This window comes from Lethenteron reissneri, chromosome 27 (assembly GCF_015708825.2).
Source record: "Lethenteron reissneri isolate LAM-NWPU_2019-01 chromosome 27, ASM1570882v1, whole genome shotgun sequence".
NCBI lineage: Eukaryota > Metazoa > Chordata > Hyperoartia > Petromyzontiformes > Petromyzontidae > Lethenteron > Lethenteron reissneri.
In genome coordinates, this window is record NC_083805.1 from 18,601,984 (window position 1) to 18,615,737 (window position 13,754).

At 50.0% G+C, this 13,754-nt stretch overlaps 1 protein-coding gene across 1 annotated transcript in view; it reads right to left on the bottom strand.

Annotated features, from left to right (window-relative positions):
• The window catches only part of LOC133348237 (uncharacterized), a 35,150-nt gene extending 21,733 nt beyond the window's left edge, over positions 1–13,417 (bottom strand). The window contains exons 1-2 of the mRNA XM_061560954.1: positions 13,350–13,417; positions 1,824–1,925 (exon numbers count right to left, since the gene is read on the bottom strand). Coding sequence (XP_061416938.1) covers positions 1,824–1,899 — 76 coding nt within the window. The 5' untranslated portion in view covers positions 1,900–1,925; positions 13,350–13,417. The remainder of the gene's footprint in view (positions 1–1,823; positions 1,926–13,349) is intronic.
• Positions 13,418–13,754: the final 337 nt, after the last annotated feature.

Below are 13,754 nucleotides of genomic sequence, written 5' to 3' on the forward strand. Positions count from 1 at the left end.
GTTTTTATTCTATACATTTACCATACAAGTTATATTGAACACTAGAAAATATTACAAACATTTTACATTCAAAGTTCTTCCTGTTTAATGTTTGGGTTGACGTAGGGTAACGATAAACAAAAGGAGGGGTGGGTGTTGTATGACGAACCGGTAACAAAACCCGAGTTTTCACATTGATGCCTTTGAATTTGCACATCGCGGGTTTGCCGATTAAAAAGCGATAATGAGGGACATTACTGAGGTACTAATGAATGGGAAGGCGGCTGTTTTCTTCAATTCGTTGATTTTCCCAGAGGATTGCAGCATTGTGGTGGAAGGGTGGGAGAGAGATGTGAGAGTACGTGCAGCCAGGGTGTAGAGGTCGACTTGGGGATTCCACTGATATATCGCATTGCAGTGTTCAGTTGGGCATCAACAAGTCGAGTGCGACTATTTCTGTTCCATACTGTTGCAAATTATTCTTCTACAGACTACACAAGGGCCATAGTTGATATCCGTAGCACTGGTGCTGATGCTTTCCAGCTTTTGCTTGCCAGTTTCTGAACCAGGTTAACCCTTGTTTTTGTCTTGGCAGCGACCTTTATCAGGTGGTCGTGGAAGATTACCGTACGGTCCAGCTTCACTCCGAAATAGGTTGTAGTGGGGTCATGTTGCACAGTGTTTGTGTAAAATGTCACTTTCAGAGTGTGCTTGGCGCTCCTATTATCAAGATGAAATGCAGTGACTTGTTTTTTGGGGATTTGGCTTTAGCCTCCATTTTTGTAAATATTCTTTAGAAATCACTGACCCGACAAGGTTGCTGATTTTCCGGAGGATGATGCATTCCAGGAGTTTATTAGTCATGCACTGGAATGATATCCGTCTACAGCGTCTCATGTTGTCGGTTGGCTTGCCCGATTTGGGTCTAGAAATCACCACCTCCCGCAATGCTTTTGGGATGCATCTGGTTTTATAGATTTTGCCCAGGAAAGTCTCTCAATGTTCAGTTGTAGAATCCTTGTCCCAGGGCCTATCTGGCACGTTCTTGGGCCCTGAACAGGGCCATTGGAGTAGCTTGTGTTGTTGCTATGGAGACTGGGGGATTGATGGTTGATGTTTGGTCACTGCGTTGATGGCATAAGTTATCTCACGTAAAAGAGTGGACCGCTTGAAGGCTGCCATCTTCAACTCCATTGATTGACCATGGCTGATGATCAATTAAAAATGTGCCCAAGTTTATTGTACAGAAGGACCCTTGAATATCGCGGGTTCATCTTTCGCGGATTCAACCTATTGCGGGCGAGCTCTTTGTATACTAAGTTAGCTATTGCGGGGGTTAGTTTTAGTCTTTCGCTGGTGTACTGTACCCTGAAGAACTGTAACATAGGTTGCTACCGTGGTGACAGGCGAGCGAGAGATGCGAGCGATGCAAGGGATGGGGAGGCAGTCAGTGGCACTTCAACCTGAGCCGTGCAAGCAACCTGCGGACAAAGACAATGGTCTCCTGTGTAGCCTTAACAGACTGTTAGGGCAAGTGCTGTTAGCGACCACCTATGAAGGCCGCCACGGCACACGAGGGGGTTAGTGGCCAGTGGCAATGTTTATACATCACACAAGGTACACATTTGAGGCTGAGTTGACATAGGGGAGTCCCAGGACCAGTTCAGATAATCGTTACTGGTGTTGGTGGCCATCAACGGAATTGAACTCGTGTTGCCGGCAACGAAGTGCAGCTCACTAACTCCTGTGCCAACGCTACCCACAATATGGACAAAGATCCCCTATGTAGCCTTAACAGTGCTGTTAGCAAGCTCACACACACATATCTCAATATCAGATCTTACCTGTCCTTTCAGAACTGATCACCATCACCACCATTACCACCATCACCATTCCAAGTATCACCATCGCTGTCCTCATGCTGATTGGGGTCGTACTGAAGACACCTCGCCATTGTTAGGAAACACAATGCCACACAAACAGCACGATTAGCATAGCCAAAACCACGTTCGACTACCTTCGTCTTCTGAGTGCTTTGTGCTTGTACACCACACCAGGTAAGTACTCTTTTAAGGCTGAGTTTATATAGGGGAGAACCGCACCCATGCTTGAAACTGCGACTGATATTTAAAATGCTTTGTAAAAATAATAATTTCCTCTGTTAGACCAGAAACAGGAAGACTTCTTCACAATTCTGGCAAATCGCCTGATGAAGCTGGTTGTAATCACCAGTGAAACGTCGTACTGAAATGTTTAATGTTGTGGGTTTACTCTCCAGAACAACGGATGTACTGAAGTAGTAACTAATTTGCACGTTTTGTTCACTTGGCAAACCTTACTGATTGGCTATGTTGGGTTGTGGTGGGTTAGCGACACATTTATATCTACGTGATCTCACCCAAAAAATAAGTTAATTGTGAATTGGAGTTTGAGTTTGCATTTTTGTCAGTTTTAGAAATAAGTACAAACACGACGAATGTATACAAATATCTACAGAAAAAGTGTGCTATAAGTAGAATAGATTAATAATCTACAGGTATAAAGCGGCGAATGCCATTCGTCGATCCCACCACCGATGCGCCCCGTGTATGGAAATAACGAAATATACAAAACCTGCAGGGTACACTGGCAGAGCTAGGCAAGTGGTACAGGGTGATTTACCCACTCAATTACTTAACCACTCACCCATTCTCTCAGAAAGACACTAACACACCCACAGACTTCACCCACTCACCCATCCACTCACTAACTCACCTGGTCACACACTCACCCATCCAGTCACTAACTCACCTACTCACTCACCCACTCACTTATTCACCCATTCACACACCCATACAAATGCTTGTAATTGCTGCTTTTTGTCAGTTTTAGGTTATGGTCCTCCGCGTAGAAATAAGTACAAACACTACGCATGTATACAAATATCTACGGACGAAGTTTTGTAGAAGTATAAGAGGTGTAATACAGTCTGTTCTATAATGCGGTGATAGTTGCATAGCTGAGGAACACTACTTTATGGAAACATACCATTATAATAAACTAGCTTTACTACCCGGCTCCGCCCGGGACTTGGATTCTTGTCCTGAATTAATTTAATATTCCCTTATATTTCACTGAAAACCCCTGAAATGTTTTTATGCAAGAAAGATAAAGCAGAAACAAATCAATTTAACTAAATCGGATGTTTTTCACTCAACGTTAACCCACTTATACGTAAGGTCGATTTTAGCAACTCGGGAAGGGAATGACGTGGCGAGCTGAAAATAGTCGCGTTCACTTAGAAATTCCAGACAGCATAAGCTGTGTTCATGACGTCAGAGCTCAGCGTTGGAGAGTTTTTGCCGCTTCACACAAACATGTATTTTCTGCTTTATATTTAAGAGCGAGCTGAAAATAGTCGCGTTGACGTAGAAAATCGAGACAGCTATGCCGCGCATTTGTGCGGGATACACGGCATACGCGGAGGGTTAGGGGGGAGGATGCGTGACGTCAGCAGGCACACTGCATAACACTGCCACATGCGGGTGACATCATATATGTGACGTCACCGCTCAATTGCCATGCAATATATTTTTTCCATTATTGTGCCCCCCCCCCCAAAAAAAAAAGAAAAGCAAAAGTCTATTTTTATACTTTTTGCATTGTGTACTGTCTGGAAACTACCCACATTCCAAATTTCAAGTTTGTAGCATGTTGGGATGTATGCTAACATTTCGAACAGACACATTCACAAATTTCCTTTATTATATACATCTTATACTAGCGGGAAGTACCCGGCGTTGCCCGGGAGAAAAATATATTTCAAAACTTCTCTTAAAAATATAACAGACACATAAACAAATACTAAGCTATTGTGAAAGCACAGCGTGCCGTTTGTCCATTTGTCTGTCAAAATTATAAGAGGCTTGCAGTAGTCCAAAAAGTTATAGAAAGTGGGGGGTAAATAGTTGATCTAAAAGGTTTCCGAAAATTGTCGACCCCACCCCTCAAATTATTTTTTTACCCCTGCGTAGGCATATATACCTACACACCCAACATACAATAGAGTAGTATCTAGTGACTCTATAGTAGTATCTGACTCTACAGTAGTATCTGGCTCTACAGTAGTATATCTACAGTAGTATCTACTGAATCTATAGTAGTATCTATTTAGTCTATAGTAGTATCTACTTACTCTGTAGCAGTATCTACTGACTCTACAGTAGCATCTACCGACTGCAGTAGTATCTCCCGACTCTACAGTAGTATCTACCTCTAGAATAGTATTTACCTACTCTATAGTCGTATATACCGACTCTACAATAGTATCCTATGACTCTATAGCAGTGAACTACTAACTTAACAGAGTGCCATGGTGATGCCTAGTCCCGTGCAGAGCCCCCGGCCTCGCCTGGCTTGCCCAGCCGGTCAAAGTGGCGCCTTGGCCGACTGGGGCTGGGCCGCTACCCCCCCACCATCCCCCCGCCTGCACTACAGTAGTAGTAGCTACAGACTATAGTAGTATCTACCGACTCTATAGTAGTAACTGCACACATTGCGGTGGGAGGGACGGGGACATCACACTTTGAAGAATTTACCTCAGCGTTATGTTTTTTTTGTTGCATTTTGAATGCAAATAAGAATTCCCCCCCCCACAGAGTCAGCGTTCTCTCGCAGATGCGTGCTTTAGCGCCACCCTGTGCTTATAAATAGTTTCCATTGTTAATTTAACTACTTTACATTTGACGGATGGGAAAAATAAATCGCGATTTGTCAGTCGGGGGCTTATTCCGTCGTATGTGTGTAGTTTGTTGAAACATAAACCCAGCAGTTTGTGAGTGAAATGCGTCACAAGGGTGTGTCGACAGACAGACAGAAAAATTACTTATATAGGTAAGATAAGGTAAGATAGTCCGAGATAACTCGTGAGATACGTACACAGGGAATTCATACGAGCAGCCAAATACTCTAAAACGCGTGATGTTAATTCTAAACGTGGAGGGAAAAACCTGTTGACCCGCAGATAAATCCATACCATCACGGGGAGAGAGACATGCAAACTCCAAATATACAGCAGGCGTCAGTGTCGGGATCGAACCCACAAAATCCTGCATACCAGGCGAGGTAGTTAACATCACGGTAAAGTGTAAGGTATCGGTTAGGAGGAATGCGAAGACAATATATTCACCAAATTGTCGGGTCGCTTTATGAAGCGGCGAGCCTTGAATTCCACTTCGACCGCTTCTGTTACAGAACAAGGAAAAAAAATACGAAACCAACCAGGAGCTTTTTTTTGCTCTGCTGGTTTAGTCAGTTTCAGAAAAAAACCCACGCAAATTTCAGTGAACATCTGTTTCCATTCCATGCCAGGAAGGTGTGATAGGCCACATGTACGTTGCAAGTGCAATACAAGTTCCGATAAAAGATTGGTCTGTTTTCAGGAAATGAAAAACAAAATCGTGGAATCGTTGCTGCTTTAGTTTTTCTTTCACGTGTTTTGTAAACATAACGTATATCAACCCAAGAGTTAAAGTCGCACGTAAGTGGCGATTTTGTCCGTCAGAATAGTGATTATAAATAAAAATTGCCGAGTAATTGACAGCATAGAAATTGTACGGTCATCATTTTCACGAGTCATAGTTTATTTTATCCACATACAGTCCCTGACTTACGAACATGTACCGTGCATGAGACCTGGTATTTTTTAAATCGGAACATAAAACGGGAAGATTGTTCGACTCATTAATAAAAAACACATTCCTGCGGAGGGAGCTGGTAGGAATGTTGGGTTGCTCGGTCAATGGCCAGGGTCAACGGCGGCGTGGTGTATTCCGCAAATATGCCCGACTGTCAGGGCGGGCACAAGCTGGCGTGAAGGGTGGGGACCGAGTGGGGACCTGGGATGGCGGAGAGGAAAAAAAGCTGTTCCTCAAAAAAAAAGAATAGTACAAAACCCATCGGGGGGTTGTTGAACAAGTTGTCATACAATACTTGCTCTACCTGGATGTGCATGTACCACCTAAAGCAGCCTCTCTCCCGCCTAAATAGAGTGCAATTCCGCCAGCAGGCGGTGGCGGAAGACGGGTATCGCGTCCAGGTCGTACCACTAGAGGCATTTCAGGATGCCGTGGCCATCGTTGGCGACAAAGCGGGCATACGATTGCACGGCGTGCATGACATTAATGATGACGTGCACGCCACAGTCGTCTGTGTTTGGTTGCCGCGGCACAACCGCCCGAATGACACGCAGCGGCGCTGCGACAGGCGCGTCAGGCGACAGGACCCTGCGAACGAGTTCGGCGGCGAACGCCTGGAGCAATCATGCGTTGTTCTACCTGCCGTTGCTTCGCGCCAGCGAGTCGAGGACAAACACAGTCGCACCGGCTGGGCTGGCCGTGTTGGCAATCAGCAGGAGGTTCCAATGCGCCGCCTCATGGATCGGAACGAGCGCGACCGCAAACGCGATGATCGGGCGTGCTGCTCGGGCGTCTCATTGAAGCGTGGTCGACCGCCACCGTACATCGCTATTGGTCGATTGGGCGTCGTCGTGACGGACGTGTTGCGCAAGAAACTTCCAGAAGCCGTGCGGAGGTTTTTTTGGAAAACTTCCAGAAACTGTGCGGAGGTTTTTTTGGATGCATGATGGACGGACACAATAATCCCCTGTGGGCTGGTGGAACCAGGGGGTTCCTACCAGTAAGAAACGTACATCTGTACAGTGAGGGAAAAAGTATTTGATCCCCTGCTGATTTTGTACATTTGCCCACTGACAAAGAAATAATCAGTCTATAATTTTAATGGTAGGTTTATTTGAACAGTGAGAGACAGAATAACAACAACAAAATCCAGAAAAACGCATGTCAAAAATGTAAAAAATAATTTGCATTTTAATGAGGGAAATAAGTATTTGACCCCTCTGCAAAACATGACTTAGTACTTGGTGGCAAAACCCTTGTTGGCAATCACAGAGGTCAGACGTTTCTTGTAGTTGGCCACCAGGTTTGCCCACATCTCAGGAGGGATTTTGTCCCACTCTTCTTTGCAGATCTTCTCCAAGTCATTAAGGTTTCGAGGCTGACGTTTGGCAACTCGAACCTTCAGCTCCCTCCACAGATTTTCAATGGTATTAAGGTCTGGAGACTGGCTAGGCCACTCCAGGACCTTAATGTGCTTCTTCTTGAGCCACTCCTTTGTTGCCTTGGCCGTGTGTTTTGGGTCATTGTCATCCTGGAATACCCATCCACGACCCATTTTCAATGCCCTGGCTGAGGGAAGGAGGTTCTCATCCAAGATGTTATGGTACATGGCCCCGTCCATCGTCCCTTTGATGCGGTGAAGTTGTCCTGTCCCCTCAGCAGAAAAACACCCCCAAAGCATAATGTTTCCACCTCCATGTTTGACGGTGGGGATGGTGTTCTTGGGGTCATAGGCAGCATCCCTCCTCCTCCAAACACGGCGAGTTGAGTTGATGCCAAAGAGCATTTTGTATTCTTAGGTTTTTTTCGGTAAAGTCACGTAGGTAAAGCTTCAAATATAGAATTACCCCCATTTTGGTCTCATCTGACCACAACACTTTCATCCAGTTGTCCTCTGACTCATTCAGATGTTCATTGGCAAACTTCAGATGGGATGTATATGTGCTTTCTTGCGCAGGGGGACCTTGCGGGCGCTGCAGGATTTCAGTCCTTCACGGTGTAGTGTGTTACCAACTGTTTTCTTGGTGACTATGGTCCCAGCTGCCTTGATATCATTGACAAGATCCTCCCGTGTAGTTCTGGGCTGATTCCTCACCGTTCTCATGATCATTGCAACTCCACGAGGTGAGATCTTGCATGGAGCCCCAGGCCGAGGGAGATTGACAGTTCTTTTGTGTTTCTTCTATTTGCACCAACTGTTGTCACCTTCTCACCAAGCTGCTTGGCGATGGTCTTGTAGCCCATTCCAGCCTTGTGCAGGTCTACAATCTTGTCCCTGACAGCCTTGGAAAGCTCTTTGGTCTTGGCCATGGTGGAGAGTTTGGAATCTGATTGATTGATTTCTTCTGTGAACAGGTGTCTTTTATACAGGTGAAGTATTCAGAATGACGGCAGGAAACCTCTTGACGGGTAGCACACTTTTTATTAAACTTTGACTTGTCTCGATACACCGTGTGGTCACTATTCTTCACACTACACACACTTCACTGACACGTGTGGTCACTACCTCTCCCACTACACACTCCACTGACACGTGTAGTGACTATGGCTCACGCTGAATGCTCACACTGCATGCTCACACTACTCTCCAGCCCCGTAACGTCCTTGGAGCCTACAGACCCACCCCAGCTTGGGCGTGGGTCACAACCTCTGGGTCTCGAGAGCCGGCCCTCACACGGACGTTCGGCCCCGGGTCCCAGGGTCCCGCCTCTGGGTCACACAGAGCCCCGGTCCTTACAAGGACAGCGGGACTAGGTACCGCAGGGCCCTATCTCTTCCTCCGCCGTCTTCAATCTTCGCTGGTCACCAACTCCCCGAGCGCCCGTGCGCACCGCCTTATATAGCCCTCTTGCGGACCGCGATGTGAGCGCCCACTAGTCGACCAATCACGGCGCGCTGTTCCTACGATCCGTTTTCCCAGCGCGTGTTACCACTACACAACCAATCGCCCCGCGCTGCCACACGATCACTCCCTGTCAGCGCGCGTCACCAACACACAGCCAATCACCACCACATAACCCATGACCCCGCGCTGCCCTGTGATCCCTCACCGTCAGCGCGCGTCACCGGCACACAGCCAATCACCACACGCTGCCCCACGATCCCCACTGTCAGCGCGTATCACCACTACACAGGTAACAAGCTGAGATTAGGAGCACTCCCTTTAAGAGTGTGCTCCTAATCTCAGCTCGCTACCTGTATAAAAGACACCTGGGAGCCAGAAATCTTTCTGATTGAGAGGAGCCAAATACTTTTTTCCGTCATTAAAATGCAAATCAATTTATAACATTTTTGACATGCGTTTTTCTGGATTTTGTTGTTATTCTGTCTCTCACTCTTCAAATAAACCTACCATTAAAATTATAGACTGATCATTTCTTTGTCAGTGGGCAAACGTACAAAATCAGCAGGGGATCAAATACTTTTTTCCCTCAGTGTATGTAACACTGTACAATGTTCGATGATTCGCAAGTCTGATGGTTAAAACATGAATATCTTATGGGAGCTCGTTAGTAAGTGTGGATGTTCAACATCAGCAACAAAAGGATTGTTTTTCATATCAATAACATCAACTATGATATAATATCTCACATCACTGACTCCACTACCCAAACCGCGGACGCCCGCGTGAGGGCGGGGCCTACAGATGAGATGGGCGGGGCCTAATTATGAGTCGACGGGGTAGGCAGAATGGGCGGGGCATACGATACAGGGGCGAGGCCTAATATGATTGGAGCTAGGCCTAAATTGTAAAATGCGGTGCAGTATTGATTCTAGGCTGAGTGGACCTAGGGGAGGCCCAAGACCGGTTCAAACATTCGCTCTCACTCATGCTTATAGGTCGTGAGTGGGATTCGAACTCGGTTGGGTTTGGAGCGCAGTGCTGCAGGCAGCGTGACAGTAACACTGTGCCACCGCTCCCCACAGACAGTGCGCTAATAACTGAGGCACCACTCGCTCACTCACCATAGACACCCAGTGCGCTAACCACTGTGCCACCGCTCCCTTAGTCACTCATCACAGACACACAGTGCGCTAACCACTGCGCCACCGCTCCCTCAGCCACTCATCACAGACACCCAGTACGCTAACCACTGTGCCACCGCTCCCTCAGCCACTGACCACAGACACCCAGTACGCTAACCACTGTGCCACCGCTCCCTCAGTCACTCACCACAGACACAAACAGTGCGCTAACCACAGCTCCACCGCTCCCCACACACCCAGTGCGCTAAACACTGCGCCACCACTCCCTAAACACAAACAAGGTGCGCTAACCACTGCGCTACCGCTCCCCACACAAACAGTGCGCTAACCACTGCGTCATCGCTCCCTACACACAGTGCCCTAACCACTGCGCCACCTCCCTCGCTCACTCAGCCACACAGTGCACTAACCACTGCGCCACCACTCCCCAGTCACTCACCAGACACACACACAGTGCGCTAACCACTGTTCCACCGCTCCCTCAGTCACTCACCACAGACACAAACAGTGTGCTAACCACAGCTCCACTGCTCCCCACACACCCAGTGCGCTAAACACTGCGCCACCACTCCCCAGTCACTCACCAGACACAGACACACACACGCAGTGCGCTAACCAGTGTGCCACCACTCATCCTCACGCACACACACAGTGCGCTAACCACTGTGCCACCGCTCCGTCAGCCACTAACCACAGACAGTGCGCTACCCACTGCCTCATAGCTTCCCACACACACGAAGTGCGCTAACTATTGCGCCTCCGCTCCTACACACAGTGCGTCAACCACTGCTCCACCGCTTCCCACAAACACACACACAGTGCGCCAAACACTGCTCCAACGCTCCCCACACACACACACACGCAGCGCGCTAACCACTGCGCCACCGCTCCTCACATATACACACATTGCGCCAACCACTGCTCCACCGTTCCCCACCCACAAACACAGTCCGCTATCCACTGCCCGACCGCTTCCCACACACACACAGTGCGCTAACCACTGCGCCACCGCTCCTTCAGCCACTCACCACAGACACAAAGTGTGCTAACTACTGCGCCACCGCTCCACACACACAGTGCGCTAACCACTGCACCACCGCTCATCTCCCCCACACACATAGCGCGCTAACCACTGCGCCACCGCTCCCCACACACAGTGCGCCAACCGCTGCACCACCGCTTCATCAGCCACTCACCAAAGACACAGTGTGTTAACCATTGCGCCACCACTCTTTACCTCAGCCATACACAGTATGCTAACCACTGCCCCACCGCTCCCCACACACACACAGACAGTGCGCTATCCACTGCCCCACCGCTCCTTCAGCCACTCACCACAGGCACAATGTATGATAACCACTGCACCACCGCTCCTTCAGCCACTCACCATACACACACAGTGCGCTAACCACTGCAGAACCACTCTCTCCCTCAGCCACACACAGTATGCTAACCACTGCGCCACTGCTCCCCCCCCAAACACACACCTTGCGCTGACCACTGCGCCACGGCTCCCAACACATACACACACACACGGTGTGCTAACCACTGAGCCACCGCTCCTCACACATCCACAGTGCGCCAACCACTGCGCCACCGCTCCCTCAGTCACTCACCACAGACACAAACAGTGCGCTAACCACAGCTCCACCGCTCCCCACACCCCCAGTGCGCTAAACACTGCGCCACCACTCCCTAAACACAAACAAGTAACGCTAACCACTGCGCTACCGCTCCCCACACACACAGTGCGCTAACCACTGTGCCACCGCTCCCTACACACAGTGCCCTAACCACTGCGCCACCACTGCACCACTTCCCTCGCTCACTCAGCCACACAGTGCACTAACCACTGCGCCACCACTCCCCAGTCACCAGACACACACAGTACGCTAACCACTTTGCCACCGCTCCCTCAGTCACTCACCACAGACATAAACAGTGTGCTAACCACAGATCCACTGCTCCCCACACACCAGTGCGCTAAACACTGCGCCACCACTCCCCAGTCACTCACCAGACACACACACACGCAGTGCGCTAACTAGTGTGCCACCACTCATCCTAACGCACACACACAGTGCGCTAACCACTGTGCCACCGCTCCGTCAGCCACTAACCACAGACAGTGCGCTAACCACTGCCTCATAGCTCACCACACACACGCAGTGCGCTAACCATTGCGCCTCCGCTCCATACACACAGTGCGTCAACCACTGCTCCACGCTCCCCACAAACACACACACAGTGTGCCAACCACTGCTCCACCGCTTCCCACACACACACACACGCAGCGCGCTAACCACTGTGCCACCGCTCCTCACATATACACACAGTGCGCCAACCACTGCTCCACCGCTCCCCACCCACAAACACAGTGCGCTATCCACTGCCCGACTGCTTCCCACACACACAAACAGTGCGCTAACCACTGCGCCACCGCTCCTTCAGCCACTCACCACAGACACAAAGTGCGCAAAACCACTGCGCCACCGCTCCACACACACACAGTTCGCCGACCACTGCGCTACCGCTCCCCACACACACAGTGCGCTAACCACTGCACCACCGCTCATCTCCCCCACACACACACAGCGCGCTAACCACTGCGCCACCGTTCCCCACACACATAGTGCGCTAACCACTGCACCACCGCTCATCTCACCTACACACACAGCGCGCTAACCACTGGGCCACCGCTCCTCACACACACAGTGGGCCAACCACTGCCACCACCGCTTCATCAGCCACTCACCAAAGACACATCGTTTGCTAACCATTGCGCCACCACTCCCTTCCTCAACGACATACTCAGTGCGGAAACCACTGACCCCACTGCTCTTTCAGCCGCTCACCACAGACAAACACCGTGCGCTAACTAATGCGCCACCGCTCTCCACACACACAGCACGCTAACCACTGCACCACCGCTCCTCACACACACACAGTGCGATAACCATTGCGCCACCGCTCCTCACACACAGTGCACGATTCACTGCGCTGCCGCTCCATCAGCCACTCACCAAAGACACATAGTGTGTTAACCATTGCGCCACCACTCTCTACCTCAGCCATGCACAGTATGCTAACCACTGCCCCACCGCTCCCCACACACACAGTGCGCTATCCACTGCCCCACCGTTCTTTCAGCCACTCACCACAGGCACAAAGTGTGCTAACCACTGCGCCACCGCTCCTTCAGCCACTCACCACACACACATTACTGCGCTACCGCTCCCTCAGCCACTCACACCAGACACGTACAAAGTGTGCTAACCACTGCGCCACCGCTGTCCACACACATTGCGCTAACCACTGCGCCACCACTCCCTATCTCAGCCACACACAGTACGCTAACCACTGCGCCACCACTCTCTACCTCAGCCATAGACAGTGCGCTATCCATTGCCCCACCGCTCCCCCAGTTACTCACTAGAAACACAAACTGCGCAATAACTGCGCACCCGCCTCCTCATCTGCTCACCACAGACACAAAGTGCCCTAACGACTGCGCCACCACTCTCCACACACACAGTGCGCTAACCACTGCGCCACGGCTCCCCCCCCCCCCCCCCACACACACAGTGCGCTAACCACTGTGCCACCGCTCCCCACACACACACAGTGCCCTAACCACTGCGACACCGCTCCCCCCCGCAAAACACACCTTGCACTAATCACTGCGTCACTGCTTCCCCAGTCACTTACCAGACACACACCTCTTAGTGGCAAGCTCCAGGTTTTGCAGCAGCGCCTCCAACTCCTCCTCTGAGCAGCAATTACTAGATCGCCGGCATACATAACATGGCTAAGCAATAGGGAGCCATCCCTTGACCGCACCAGGGCATCGATTAGCCTCCCATTGTATCTATACCAGATGGAAATTCCTTCGGTCCATCTATTGAAGGCTTCACGAACTACGTGGTCGAAATAGATGTTAAATAATGTGGGAGCCAGAGGACATCCCAGCGCTAACGACTGCGCCACTGCTCCCCACACACACACGGTCCGCGAACCGACTGCATCCGCCGCTAAACTTGAGACCCAGGGCGCTATCTCTGTCCGATCACCCCCCTCGCACCCCTCCCTCGCCACTGAGGAAGTTGCGGTGAG